General features: G+C 30.7%; 1 protein-coding gene across 1 annotated transcript; it reads right to left on the bottom strand.

Annotated features, from left to right (window-relative positions):
- Positions 1-4,927: 4,927 nt before the first annotated feature.
- On the bottom strand, positions 4,928-8,598 carry LOC119613991 (cytoglobin-1-like). The gene is given in 4 exon segments (XM_037970068.1): positions 4,928-5,787; positions 5,862-6,026; positions 8,364-8,498; positions 8,500-8,598. Coding segments are annotated over 4 exon segments (471 nt in total). The 5' UTR covers positions 8,527-8,598; the 3' UTR covers positions 4,928-5,643.
- Positions 8,599-14,799: the final 6,201 nt, after the last annotated feature.

The raw sequence follows: 14,799 nt of genomic DNA, 5'->3' as shown, positions 1-14,799 counted from the left end.
CGAAGAACGAAGAACGAACGAACGAACGAACGAACGAACGAACGAACGAAACGAACGAAACGAACGAACGAAACGAACGAACGAACGAAACTAACTAACTAACTAACTAACTAACTAACTAACTAACTAACTAACTAACTAACTAACTAACTAACTAACTAACTAACTAACTAACTAACTAACTAACTAACTAACTAACTAACTAACACTAACTAACTAATTAACTAACTAAAAACTAACTAACTATCTAGTTGTTACTTAGCTTGTTGTTAGTCAACAGCAATCTCGACTTTTGTTCACATGACGCAAAAACCAAAATCGATTAAAGGATACATTTGTACAAGAATTCTGGGTAGAATTCATTTTTCTCCCAACAAAAGTATCACTTAAGGTAATATAAATGACCAGAATGTGACCAAAAACGTCAAAAAAATTGAACATAAAGTTTTTTTCTTCCCCAATTTCCTTAACCTATATCATGTCATAGTATAGTGTTCCTTTGAAAATCTGCAAAAAGAGAGTCTCCGTTATGGTACTCTTTACTTTAAGTGTATGACCTTCAATTTGAAGTATTTGTAATACTTTCACCATGGCATAATTACTGCGTGTAATAACAGAGGGTATATACAATTCGACCTTGCCGTATAGATAAATAATATTTTCATGTCGTTGTTTTATTTTTTTGGATTTGATTAGATTGGGGGAGTTCTTCATTTGTTTTTTTTTTTTTTTTTTTTGTTTTTGTTTCATTTCTGATTAAGTTGTACGTTATCATTTTGAAATTAAATCTACTATTTGGTCTTTTTTTATATTTATAATACCAATTTGAGTAATTGACCTAGTATGACTTTTTACAAAAATTTTTAAAATTTATTGATATAATGCTGAAATTATTGTTTCGCAAAAAAATACACTTACCTTTTAATGGAGTTGTAAGGGAATTTTTAATAAATTTCAAATAAATTTTAATATATTTGGTTATAATTTTGAGTATTTAGTTTCCACAATATTTGCACTTTAAATTGTTATCTTACAATTTTATTTATTTTTATAATTAAAAAAAATATTTTATATATTTTATTTTTAATTTTTGTTTAACTTTCATTTATTTTTCAAATTATTTTGTTATAATTTAGTTTATTATTTTTTGGTTTTCTTATTTTTTTATTATTTTTTACAAAATATGAAATTTTTAATTTCTTTAATTTTTTCTGCTTAATTTCTTTGAAAGCAGAATACGTTGTAACAACAATATTAACCCGACGTTATAAAATTGTACATATTATGTTTATTCAAGGAAAAGCCAACCAAGTGCTAAAAATGGTTTTATTATCTTCTTTTTTTCTTTAATTAAAATTGCAAATAAAATATCGCTGACCAACAAACACTTTCATAAAATTATTCCACATTTTATTCGTCCAGACGACCAACACGAAGAAAAAAATCCCGTAGAGTCAATTTGACGCCAAAAATATTTTCAAAAAATATATAAACGTTATTAACATCAACATAAAAACGTTAAGAAAATATAAAAACACACTAAACGCCTGCCACACTTATGATTCAAATATACACATTAAATTTGTAATTATTATTTTTTTTTTTTTAATTTATGATTCTACATTTAAATCATTTTATTTACTTCACAAATATATCTTTTTATTTTCTTTTAATATCATATTTAGTCGCGTGTTATTCTTAACGCGAGTTACCCGGTCTTTTTTTAACGTAATTTTACGATTTCTAACAATAAAACCTCATATATTGTTTAAAGAGAAAAAACACCGTCCGTTTGCTTAAAACAGTAACAACTGTTTTGTTCATTTCAAAATTTCCTAGACTAAAGGTTGTGATTTTACTTCAACAGTCATAGAATGAAAACAATAACAAACGCCAGAAAATAGCAACAGTAGCAGTAACATTTTCACACCACAACAACAATAACATTATTAACTATTGAACATTTAACAGTTGTGTTATCATATGGTTAGTCTTATCATATTGGCTATCGTTATACAACGACCCGTCCACGAAAAGCTAAATACAGCAACAAACAGAATATGCAAGAGCAAGAAAAAGCTTTTCAACAACTCAGAATTTCTGTAATAAAGTACAAAGTAAGTAAAATAGTAAACGTATGTTAAATAACAGTGGTATAACAATTTTAAGCTTTTTATTATTATGACAGTTACAGAATAACTGTTATGTAAAACGGATATGAAATTCATACCTTTCATATTCGTTTTACAGACACAAGTTCCGTTTCGGTTTAAATTAAGAGACTAAAATGGACCAAATGATACTTCCACTTGCACAAATTTCTGTAAAACTGAACTAGAACAGAACTAGAACGAACTAGAACAGAACTAGAACAGAACTAGAACAGAACTAGAACAGAACTAGAACAGAACTAGAACAGAACTAGAACAGAACTAGAACAGAACTAGAACAGAACTAGAACAGAACTAGAACAGAACTAGAACTGAACTAGAACTGAACTAGAACTTGAACTAGAACTGAACTAGAAACTGAACTAGAACTGAACTAGAACTGAACTAGAACTGAACTAGAACTGAACTAGAACTGAACTAGAACTGAACTAGAACTGAACTAGAACTGAACTAGAACTGAACTAGAACTGAACTAGAACTGAACTAGAACTGAACTAGAACTGAACTAGAACTGAACTAGAACTGAACTAGAACTGAACTAGAACTGAACTAGAACTGAACTAGAACTGAACTAGAACTGAACTAGAACTGAACTAGAACTGAACTAGAACTGAACTAGAACTGAACTAGAACTGAACTAGAACTGAACTAGAACTGAACTAGAACTGAACTAGAACTGAACTAGAACTGAACTAGAACTGAACTAGAACTGAACTAGAACTGAACTAGAACTGAACTAGAACTGAACTAGAACTGAACTAGAACTGAACTAGAACTGAACTAGAACTGAACTAGAACTGAACTAGAACTGAACTAGAACTGAACTAGAACTGAACTAGAACTGAACTAGAACTGAACTAGAACTGAACTAGAACTGAACTAGAACTGAACTAGAACTGAACTAGAACTGAACTAGAACTGAACTAGAACTGAACTAGAACTGAACTAGAACTGAACTAGAACTGAACTAGAACTGAACTAGAACTGAACTAGAACTGAACTAGAACTGAACTAGAACTGAACTAGAACTGAACTAGAACTGAACTAGAACTGAACTAGAACTGAACTAGAACTGAACTAGAACCGAACTAGAACTGAACTAGAACTGAACTAGAACTGAACTAGAACTGAACTAGAACTGAACTAGAACTGAACTAGAACTGAACTAGAACTGAACTAGAACTGAACTAGAACTGAACTAGAACTGAACTAGAACTGAACTAGAACTGAACTAGAACTGAACTAGAACTGAACTAGAACTGAACTAGAACTGAACTAGAACTGAACTAGAACTGAACTAGAACTGAACTAGAACTGAACTAGAACTGAACTAGAACTGAACTAGAACTGAACTAGAACTGAACTAGAACTGAACTAGAACTGAACTAGAACTGAACTAGAACTGAACTAGAACTAGAACTGAACTAGAACTGAACTAGAACTGAACTAGAACTGAACTAGAACTGAACTAGAACTAGAACTGAACTAGAACTGAACTAGAACTGAACTAGAACTGAACTAGAACTGAACTAGAACTGAACTAGAACTGAACTAGAACTGAACTAGAACTGAACTAGAACTGAACTAGAACTGAACTAGAACTGAACTAGAACTGAACTAGAACTGAACTAGAACTGAACTAGAACTGAACTAGAACTGAACTAGAACTAGAACTGAACTAGAACTGAACTAGAACTGAACTAGAACTGAACTAGAACTGAACTAGAACTGAACTAGAACTGAACTAGAACTGAACTAGAACTGAACGAGAACTGAACAAGAACTGAACAAGAACTGAACTATAACTGAACTAGAACTGAACTAGAACTGAACTAGAACAGAACTAGAACAGAACTAGAACAGAACTAGAACAGAACTAGAACAGAACTAGAACAGAACTAGAACAGAACTAGAACAGAACTAGAACAGAACTAGAACAGAACTAGAACAGAACTAGAACAGAACTAGAACAGAACTAGAACAGAACTAGAACAGAACGGAACTAGAACAGAACTAGAATAGAACTAGAACAGAACTAGAACAGAACTAGAACAGACCTAGAACAGACCTAGAACAGAACTAGAACAGAACTAGAACAGACCTAGAACAGACCTAGAACAGAACTAGAACAGAACTAGAACAGAACTGGAACAGAACTAGAACAGAACTGGAACAGAACTAGAACTACAATAGAACTAGAACAAAACTAGGATAACTTGGAAAGGGCGCATACTCATATATATTTTTTGATCTAATTGCTTTTTTATAGATTTTAAATTTATTTTTCTTTCTGTAACAATTTTTTAACGAAATAAGTGTCTGTTGTTTAAAATTGACAACGACAGCAGTCATTGTGACAGTGTGATTACAATAAAATATAAAAACCTCATTGACACATACAAGAGAAAAAAGAAACGAAATAAGAGGATTAAAGTGAAAGATGTCCAGCATATGTTATTTAAAAATTTTAAATAAAATGCATTTTGTTGATCATTAGAAAACTACTTGATTGCTGAGCAATGCGTAATAGGGTGGGTTCGATTTATTGAAACAACTACTAAATGGTTTTAAACATTTTCTGAAAATAAAACTACATTTGTTTCTACCAGTTATTTTAAATTTATTGTTATTAGTTTCATTACCATACAAACATTTTTATTACAATTTTTTTTTTTTTTTTTTGGTTTTAAACTTTTTAGCAGTTTTCATCTTTTTGTTTAATGTTTTTCTTTTTCATTTTAATTTTGTTAGTTACACATAACATTACAATTATTACTTAAGCTTTACATTTACATACAATGTTTTCATACATACTTATGATCTGTTAGCAATCATAATTTGTTTAGAAAAATATTTAGAAAAATGCATAATTAACTTTTGCTTATTATTTATATTTTTATGTTTTTTTTTTGTTCTTCATTAATACAATTAACAATTATATTTGTGTTGTTCATTTCTTTAAAACTAAATTTGCTTTATTTTTGTTGTTGTTCTTAAAGGTGGGCTAAAAGGTTGCAACTACCAGTTGTCGAATTTATTTATGGTTTTTTTACACTTGTTCTCTAATATACACACATACATACAAATATGCTTAATATTATGTTTTTTTGTATTTTTTTTAATAAATATAAAGCTTTTTAGTGCATTAGTGTGAGTGTGTTTATTTTCTCTTTACTTTAGGGAGGAGGGAGAGGAAAAGGATATAAGGTAAGAAGAGTATTTGTATAGATATGTATATGTGTTTTTATGTTTCAAGGAAGAGCTTTAACTAACTGCCATTTATTTTCATCTTATTACACACATTCATATAGAAATTTTTAAAATGTTTCTTTTAATATTATTTCTTAAATTTTTTTCTTACAAAAAAAACAAAATTATATTGTTAATTGCTAATAACAATTGAATTTATTTTTTAACAAATATTGTTGTTTTTGGTTTATTTCTTTCAAATAAGTTTCTGTTGCGCTTCGTTTTATTGTTCACCATTTTTTAGTTTGTCCAGTGTGTTGAAAACAATTGAGTAGACAATGTCCATTAACTTAATCCAGGCTGCCGTTTGTTTCTCATTTAAATTACAGACCGCCGTTAATACCTCCAAAATAACCTCTTTCAGTTCCTATGAAAGTTACAGAAACAAAATTATCTTAAATAGGAACTTAATTACATTTTTTTTTTTTGAGATTTCACAACTTACATTAACGATTGTTTTTCAATTTGTCGATTAAAATGTGACACTGCAACTTTTGACCACATTTCCTCTAGCTTTGGTCCCGACCAATCATGTCCCAACATTTGTATGGATTCATCAAAAACTTTAATAATGCGCACGGCATGGGCTTTGAAGCGGGCATTGTTCTGTAATAAAAATAAATGAAATGCTCATTTTTAGACTGTGATATTTTCTAAAGTCTTGATTTCAATCATGTGTATAGTCCAGAATATAGTCTTTACTATAGTCCAGACAATTTGGTAACGAAATCGATGCTCTTGAGCGAAAAATTCCATTTAAATTAATTACTCATATTTCCTTTAAAACCCATATCGCCTATAGTCCAGACTATATTTTTTTCTCTAGTTCAGTCTGTAGTACTGTCTATAGTCCAGACTATATTCTTGTATATATGGCAGTCTAGCTTATAACTCAGACGATATTTGTTTCTATGTTCTAGACTATAGTCTTGTCTACAGTCCATACTACAGACTTTTATACAGTCCAGACTATAAACATGTCTTCAGTCTAGAATAGTCTTGTGTATAATCTAGGCTATAGTCTTTTGTATAGTCCAGACTATAGTCTTTTCTATAGTCTTATCTATAGTCCAAACTATAATCTTGTCTATAGTGAAGATTATAGTCTTGTCTATAGCCCAGACTTAAGTCTTGTCTATAGTCCAGACTATAGTGTGTCTATAGTCCAGTCTATAGTCTTGACTATAGTGTGTATATAGTCAGTCTATAGTCTTGTCTATAGTCCAGCCTATAGTCTTGTCTATAGTCCAGACTATAGTGTTGTCTTTTGTCCATATGATAGTCTTGTCTATAGTGCAGACTATATAGCCTTGTCTATAGTCCAGACTATAGTCTTGTCTATAGTCCAGACTATAGTGTTGTCTTTAGTCCAGACGATAGTCTTGTCTATAGTCCAGACTATAGTCTTGTCTATTGTCCGGACTATAGTCTTGTCTATTGTCCGTACTATAGTCTTGTGTATAGTTTAGACTATAGTATATGGTCTTGTAAACAGTCTAGACTATAGTCTTGTGTATAGTCTAGACTATAGTCCAGACTATAGTCTTGTCTATAGTCCAGACTATAGTGTTGTTATACTCCAGACTATAGTCTTGTCTATAGTCCAGACTATAGTGTTGTTTATACTCCAGACTATAGTCTTTTCTATAGTCCAGATTATAGTGTTGTCTATAGTCCAGACTATAGTGTTGTCTATAGTCCAGACTATAGTAAGGACTATGGTCTTGTCTATAGTCCAGACTATAGTCCAGACTATAGTCTTGTCTATAAACCAGACTATAGTCTTGTCTATAGTCCAGACTATAGTCTTGTCTATAGTCCAGACTATAGTATTGTCTATAGTCCAGACTATAGTATTGTCTATAGTCCAGACTATAGTATGGTCTATAGTCCAGACTATAGTATTGTCTATAGTCCAGACTATAGTATTGTCTATAGTCCAGACTATACCGTATTGTCTATAGTCCAGACTATAGTCTGATCTCTAATTCAGACTTTATTCTTGTCTATAGTCTTGTCTATAGTCCAGACTGTAGTCTTGTCTATAATCCAGAATGTAGTCTTGTCTATAGTCCAGACTGTAGTCTTGTCTATAGTCCAGACTGTAGTCTTGGCTATAGTCCAGACTGTAGTCTTGGCTATAATCTAGACCACAGTCTTGTCTATAGCCCAGACCATAGTCTTGTCTATAGCCCAGACCATAGTCCTGTCTATAGTCCAGACTTTAGTCTTGCCTATAGTTCATACTATAGTATTGTCTGTAGTCCATTCTATAGACTATAGTCTTGTCTATAGTCCAGACTATAGTCTTGTCTATAGTCCAGGCTATAGTTTTGTCTATAGTCTAGACTATAGTCTTGTCTATAGTCTAGACTATAGTCTTGTCTATAGTCCAGACTATAGTCTTGTTTATAGTCCAGACTATATTCCAGACTATAGTCTTGTCTATAGTCCAGACAATAGTCTTGTCTTTAGTAAAGTCTAGTTAACAATTTATGTAGCTCTGAAGCTGCATGGGTCCGACTTGATCAATTCTAAAATGACATCCTTAAACATATATAGTAAAAGTATAGCCAACAATTACCCACTTGAACACCCCATTAAATGTCCTTCTGTCAAAGTTTAAACAAAACTCTCAGGCACACCTCTTATCTCAATCTTCTCTGCTTCTTACAACACTTATCTATTTATTGAAATATACTTAAACATTGTCTATATTTAGGGATATTGACAACACTTCAAAAATATTTAGCATACTTCAAGGCACTTAAATGTCAACAGACTGTTAAATAAATATCAAGATGGTGTAACTAATACTTAACATCTATTAACAAAAATATATGTATGTATGTTTTTCCAAGCCTAATGAAGGCAATTTTTAAACAATTGTTCTCCTTAATATCCCTAATCATCTGAAAATAGTTTGTTTAAGAAAATACTTACTTTTAATTCATCAATTGGCAGATCTTTAAATGAATAAAACTTTTCCAAATTGGACGGATATTTTGTAAAGAATTTTAACAATATCGCCACACCGGACTCTGTGGGTGTAGCAGCGGGTATTTCCCAAGTTTTTTTTGATCTCATATACTTCATCGCAATTCATGTTGGTGTGTTAAAAGTCTTTATTAAAGCTCTGTAGAAACCGTCAATTATATATAAAGATAAATTTAGCTGTAATCAGAAAAAAAGAAAAAAGATTATTAAACTCTAAAAGCACAAATTCACTAAATACATATGTTTAATAATGTACACACACGCATACAAAAATCATTAGCATTCTGTAGTTGACATTTCTATTAAAGTCATTCATTCATTTCATCCAAATATCCCTCCCCCTTCAGAATGTTCTAACGAACATTTATAAGTTCAACAATATTTAAAAATTTAACGTTTTTGTGTCAGTTTTAATTTGTTTATTATATTATTCATTGTAGTATTTAACTTTTTTTACTTGTCATCTGTTTTGCATGATGTCAAGTTGTCGGACAGACAGTTAGATTGACTTTTATTCTTTTTTAGTGGTTGTGCTTTATGATTGTTGTCATTTCAATTTTATGACTGTACAATACACACAACAACAAAAATAATAATATTATTATTTCTCTGTACAAGAAGTCTTCAACAACAAAAACATATTTTCGACAACAACAACAACAAAAAATCATAAGTATTATGTCAAGTGGTTTTGTTTTCATTCTGACACGTGATTAAGTTAATGGGCAGAGCACAATGGGTCATAAAATGCCAATTCCTTATGAAAACTCTATATAGACTATCTTTTTTAAAATTTCTGTTGCACTTTAATAGCTTTTTTATATTATTCCGAAATTTTAATTTTAAATTTAACAAAATAATTAAAAATTGTTCAAACAAGAAAAGGTTGAATATCGGTCTATTCCTAATATTCGTGAAACAATTCATAACGAATTTAAAGTATAATTTTTAACAGATTTTTTTTATTAAAATTTAGATAAATAATTATTCTTTCCCATAGTGCAACCACTATTTACATTAAATCGTATATTATTCACAATAATGCAATCAGAATTTTGAAATAATAATTCTTAAAAAACAAAATAATTTTTTTTATATTAAATTTTAAAACAATATTGTTATATCAGCATTTTAATGATCTTCGGAAACACTATATATGGGTGCTAAGTACAGTTAAGGACCCACCTCTACATAACTTGTAGAAAATTCCAATAACTTATACAAATACACTACACCACACACCAGACTATAGACTAGACTACAGACTAGACAATAAAATAAACTATAGACTAGACTAAATACTAGAGCATAGACTAGACTAAACACTAGACTATAGACTTGACTGTAGACTAGACTGTAGACTAGACTATAGACTAGACTATACTATAGACTAGACTATAGACTAGACTATAGACTAGACTATAGACTAGACTATAGACTAGACTATAGACTAGACTATAGACTAGACTATAGACTACTATACTAGACTATAACTAGACTATAGACTAGACTATAGACTAGACTAGACTAGACTATAGACTAGACATAGACTAGACTATAGACTAGACTAGACTAGACTATAGACTAGACTATAGACTATAGACTAGACTATAGACTAGACTATAGACTAGACTATAGACTAGACTATAGACTAGACTATAGACTAGACTATAGACTAGACTATAGACTAGACTATAGACTAGACTATAGACTAGACTATAGACTAGACTATAGACTAGACTATAGACTAGACTATAGACTAGACTATAGACTAGACTATAGACTAGACTATAGACTAGACTATAGACTAGACTATAGACTAGACTATAGACTAGACTATAGACTAGACTATAGACTAGACTATAGACTAGACTATAGACTAGACTAGACTAGACTATAGACTAGACTATAGACTAGACTATAGACTAGACTATAGACTAGACTATAGACTAGACTATAGACCAGACTATAGACTAGATTAGACTAGACTATAGACTAGACTATAGACTAGACTATAGACTAGACTATAGACTAGACTATAGACTAGACTATAGACTAGACTATAGACTAGACTATAGACTAGACTATAGACTAGACTATAGACTAGACTATAGACTAGACTATAGACTAGACTATAGACTAGACTATAGACTAGACTATAGACTAGACTATAGACTAGACTATAGACTAGACTATAGTAGACTAGACTATAGACTAGACTATAGACTAGACTATAAGTAGACTAGACTATAGACTAGACTATAGACTAGACTATAGACCTGACTATAGACTAGACTATAGACTAGACTATAGACTAGACAATAGACTAGACTATAGACTAGACTATAGACCAGACTATAGACTAGACTATAGACTAGACTATAGACTAGACTATAGACTAGACTATAGACTAGACTAGACTATACTAAGACAAGACTATAGACTAGACTATAGACTAGACTATAGACTAGACTATAGACTAGACTATAGACTAGACTATAGACTAGACTATAGACTAGACTATAGACTAGACTATAGACTAGACTAGACTAGACTATAGACTAGACTATAGACTAGACTATAGACTAGACTATAGACTAGACTATAGACTAGACTATAGACTAGACTATAGACTAGACTATAGACTAGACTATAGACTAGACTATAGACTAGACTATAGACTAGACTATAGACTAGACTATAGACTAGACTATAGACTAGACTATTGACTAGACTATTGACTAGACTATAGACTAGACTATAGACTAGACTATTGACTAGACTATAGACTAGACTATAGACTAGACTATAGACTAGACTATAGACTAGACTATAGACTAGACTATAGACTAGACTATAGACTAGACTATAGACTAGACTATAGACTAGACTATAGACTAGACTATAGACTAGACTATAGACTAGACTATAGACTAGACTATAGACTAGACTATAGACTAGACTATAGACTAGACTATAGACTAGACTATAGACTAGACTATAGACTATAGACTAGACTATAGACTAGACTATAGACTAGACTATAGACTAGACTATAGACTAGACTATAGACTAGACTATAGACTAGACTATAGACTAGACTATAGACTAGACTATAGACTAGACTATAGACTAGATTATAGACTAGATTATAGACTAGACTATAGACTAGACTATAGACTAGACTATAGACTAGACTATAGACTAGACTATAGACCATATAGAGTCGGTCTAGTCAACAGACTTTACCTGACTGAATACCTTTAATTCTATTAAAAATTAAAACCGTCAAGTCCTAAAACATGTTATATTCATAAAGCGTGGTAGATGTAATGGTTTTCTCCGAAAGAATATACTCCTTACAATTACTGTTTATAAATATAGTACAATCTCTTTACATTTTGTTTGGTTCATTTATATTGAGTATTTTATTCGTGAGTTTTTCTCTTTATCTGTTAGTATATACGGAATAATTCATAAATATATTATTTTTTTTTAGTTATTGTGAGTGCAATCTACTTAATAGAAAGTATATGTACCAGGGTTGGACAGCTTAATGCTCTACAAGATTGCATTAACCTAGCCATAGGTATTGAAACAAATATGCTAAAATGATTTTAGTAGATCAAAATATTTTGTTAACAATAAGTACAAATCTGCACGAAATTGCATGTGTTAATTATTAGTACTTTAATACATATGTACCAATTTCCCACCTCTGCATATGTCTGCTCCGATAATATTGAAATTTACTCATAATATGGTTTTGTAAATGCAAGAGTATTTCCGAATGACAGAAGAGGAAATGGAAACAGCATGTGATGAATAAACAATCAAATAATAGTACTTATGAGAATGTAAGTAAAAAAACATAAAAGTAATAAAAGTATTAAATATTTGTCAAACAATTTAAGCAATAAATTATATGGTGGAAAAGAGCAATGCTCTTTAATAACGAAATATAGAGAAATTTAAGAAAATACATTTGCTGTAATGAGAAAATGAGAAAATGAGGCTAGTAGACTAGTACCTTTACAAGTCAAGAGTATAATAAATATAATAGACATGATTCTATTCAACAGACTAGTCAATAGACTAATCTAAGGAAGAGTCAACATACTAGTCAAAAGACAAATCAATAGAGTAATCAGTGGATTATGCAATAGATTAGTTAATAGAGCAGTTAAGAATCTATTCATTCGGCTAGTTAATAGACCAGTCAATATACTGGTTAATGTACTAGATAAGAGAATAGTCTAGTAGACTAGTTAGTAGGCTACTCAATAGTAGTCAATAGTCAATAAACTAGTCCATGCTCAATAGACTAGTTAGTAGACTGGTCAATATTCTAGTCAATAGACTAATCAGTAGGCTAGTCAATGGAATAGTCAATATACTCACCAGACTAGTTAATGTACTAGTCAATAGAATAGGCAGTAGGCTTGTCAATAGAATAATCAGTAGGCTAGTCAATAGATGAGTCAATAGACTGGTACATATGCTAGTCAAAAAACTAGTCCACTAGGACTAATCAAGACTAGTTAATAGAATAGTCAGTAGACTAGTTAATAAAATAGTGAATGGAATAGTCAATAGTTGACTAGTCATTATACTAGTCAATGTACTTGTCAATAGACTAGTCAAAAGATTAATCAATTGACTAGTCCATAGGCCAATCAGTGAACCAGTCCATATACTAATCAATAGACTGGTCAATTATATAGTCATTAGATTATTCAATAAACTACTGACTAATCAATATACTAGTCGGTAAGCTAGTCTATACATCAGTCAATAGACTACTCAATGCTCAAGTCAATAAACTGGTCCATTGACTATCAATAGACTGGTCAAAAGACTAAGCAATAGGCTAGCCAATATACTAGTCTGTAGGCTTGTCAATAGACTAGTCAATAAACAGGTTGACAAACTAAACAATAGCCTGGTCAATAGACTGGCCAGTAGACTAGTCAATAAACTAGTTAGTAGACTAGTCAATACACTAGTCAATATACTAATCAATAGACCAGTCAGTAGGCTAGACAATAGCCTAGTCAATATTCTAGTCAATAGACTAATCCATAGACTAATCAATAGTCAATGGACTAATCAATACAGAAAAGTAAACAGACTAATCAATGGAATATTCAATAGAGTCAGTAGACTAGACCATTGACTAATTAGTAGCCTTGTCAATAGTCTTGTCAAGAGACTAGGAAATAGATAAGTAAAAAAACTAGGCAATAGATTAGTCAATAGACTATTCAAAAAACTAGTTAACATACAGACCAGTTACTAGACCTATCAATACTATTCATGATATCATAAACTAGTAATCGATAGAGATTAGTCAATAGATCATATGACCATTAACTATGTAAATACATATCGAAAATATAAGAGATTATACAAGTCGGTCTGTATTTATTCAACACTTTTACCTTTCTTAATTATGATTAATTTGATTCTTTAATAGTACTTCACTGTTATCATCTTATCCCATCAATTTGCTTGTTTAAAACACAAAAGTAACTTCTTTCACAAAAAAACCCTTTTAGCCATAAAGGAAATTAAATAAACTGAAAAAAAAGAAACTTTTTCCTAATCGAAAAGTTTTAAACACAAGAAAAAGGACCTCTACTCTCTGTCCGAACAGCAACAAGAGAACAAAAATAATTAAAGATGAATCAAGAAGCATACAAAATGAAAATGTATGAAGAATATACAAGAGCAACAAAAATGTAACAAGAATCAACAACAATGAAGACATAAATGAAAAGACAGGTGGTTTGAATAGAAAAACGTGACAAGCATGAAGAATGTCAACAACAGACACACGCACACATACTCATTTACATTTTCTTGTAACAAGGAAACTTTTTTTCTTTTGCTAAAACAATTGTTATGTGAAAGGACTAAAAGAGATATCTAACTAAGGATACCATATACAATATGATACTTGTTTACATTAAATTATACATATTTACATACATTACATATACATTAGTATACATTGAATTCAGTGATGGGCAAGTGTATACTATAAACATGATTATGTGCAACAGTTGTTTTATAAATTGTCACTATGTCACAAAATTTTTACTTCCTTGTCATAAATTTTCAAATTTTGAATCCAACATTTACTTTCAATTATACAGATAGTTTGTTACTTTACAGGTCCCTGGTAGTCTAGGGTGTAAACACTTCTGTTTGTAAGTTTGTGAAGTGCTGTCACTTTTAATCATACATTTTATACAGAAATTTTATTGATCTCTATACTCGTTTAAATGATTTCTAAAAACGCCCATCACTTCTTTGAATCAACACATATGAAATTGTTTAGATGTATACTTCTGTGTATAAGCATGGTCACATAACCTTG

This window comes from Lucilia sericata, unplaced genomic scaffold, assembly GCF_015586225.1.
Source record: "Lucilia sericata isolate MDLA Ls3-8-SP2 unplaced genomic scaffold, ASM1558622v1 Contig002481F_arrow, whole genome shotgun sequence".
In the NCBI taxonomy this organism is placed as follows: domain Eukaryota; kingdom Metazoa; phylum Arthropoda; class Insecta; order Diptera; family Calliphoridae; genus Lucilia; species Lucilia sericata.
This window is presented reverse-complemented; position numbering and strand designations above follow the sequence as displayed.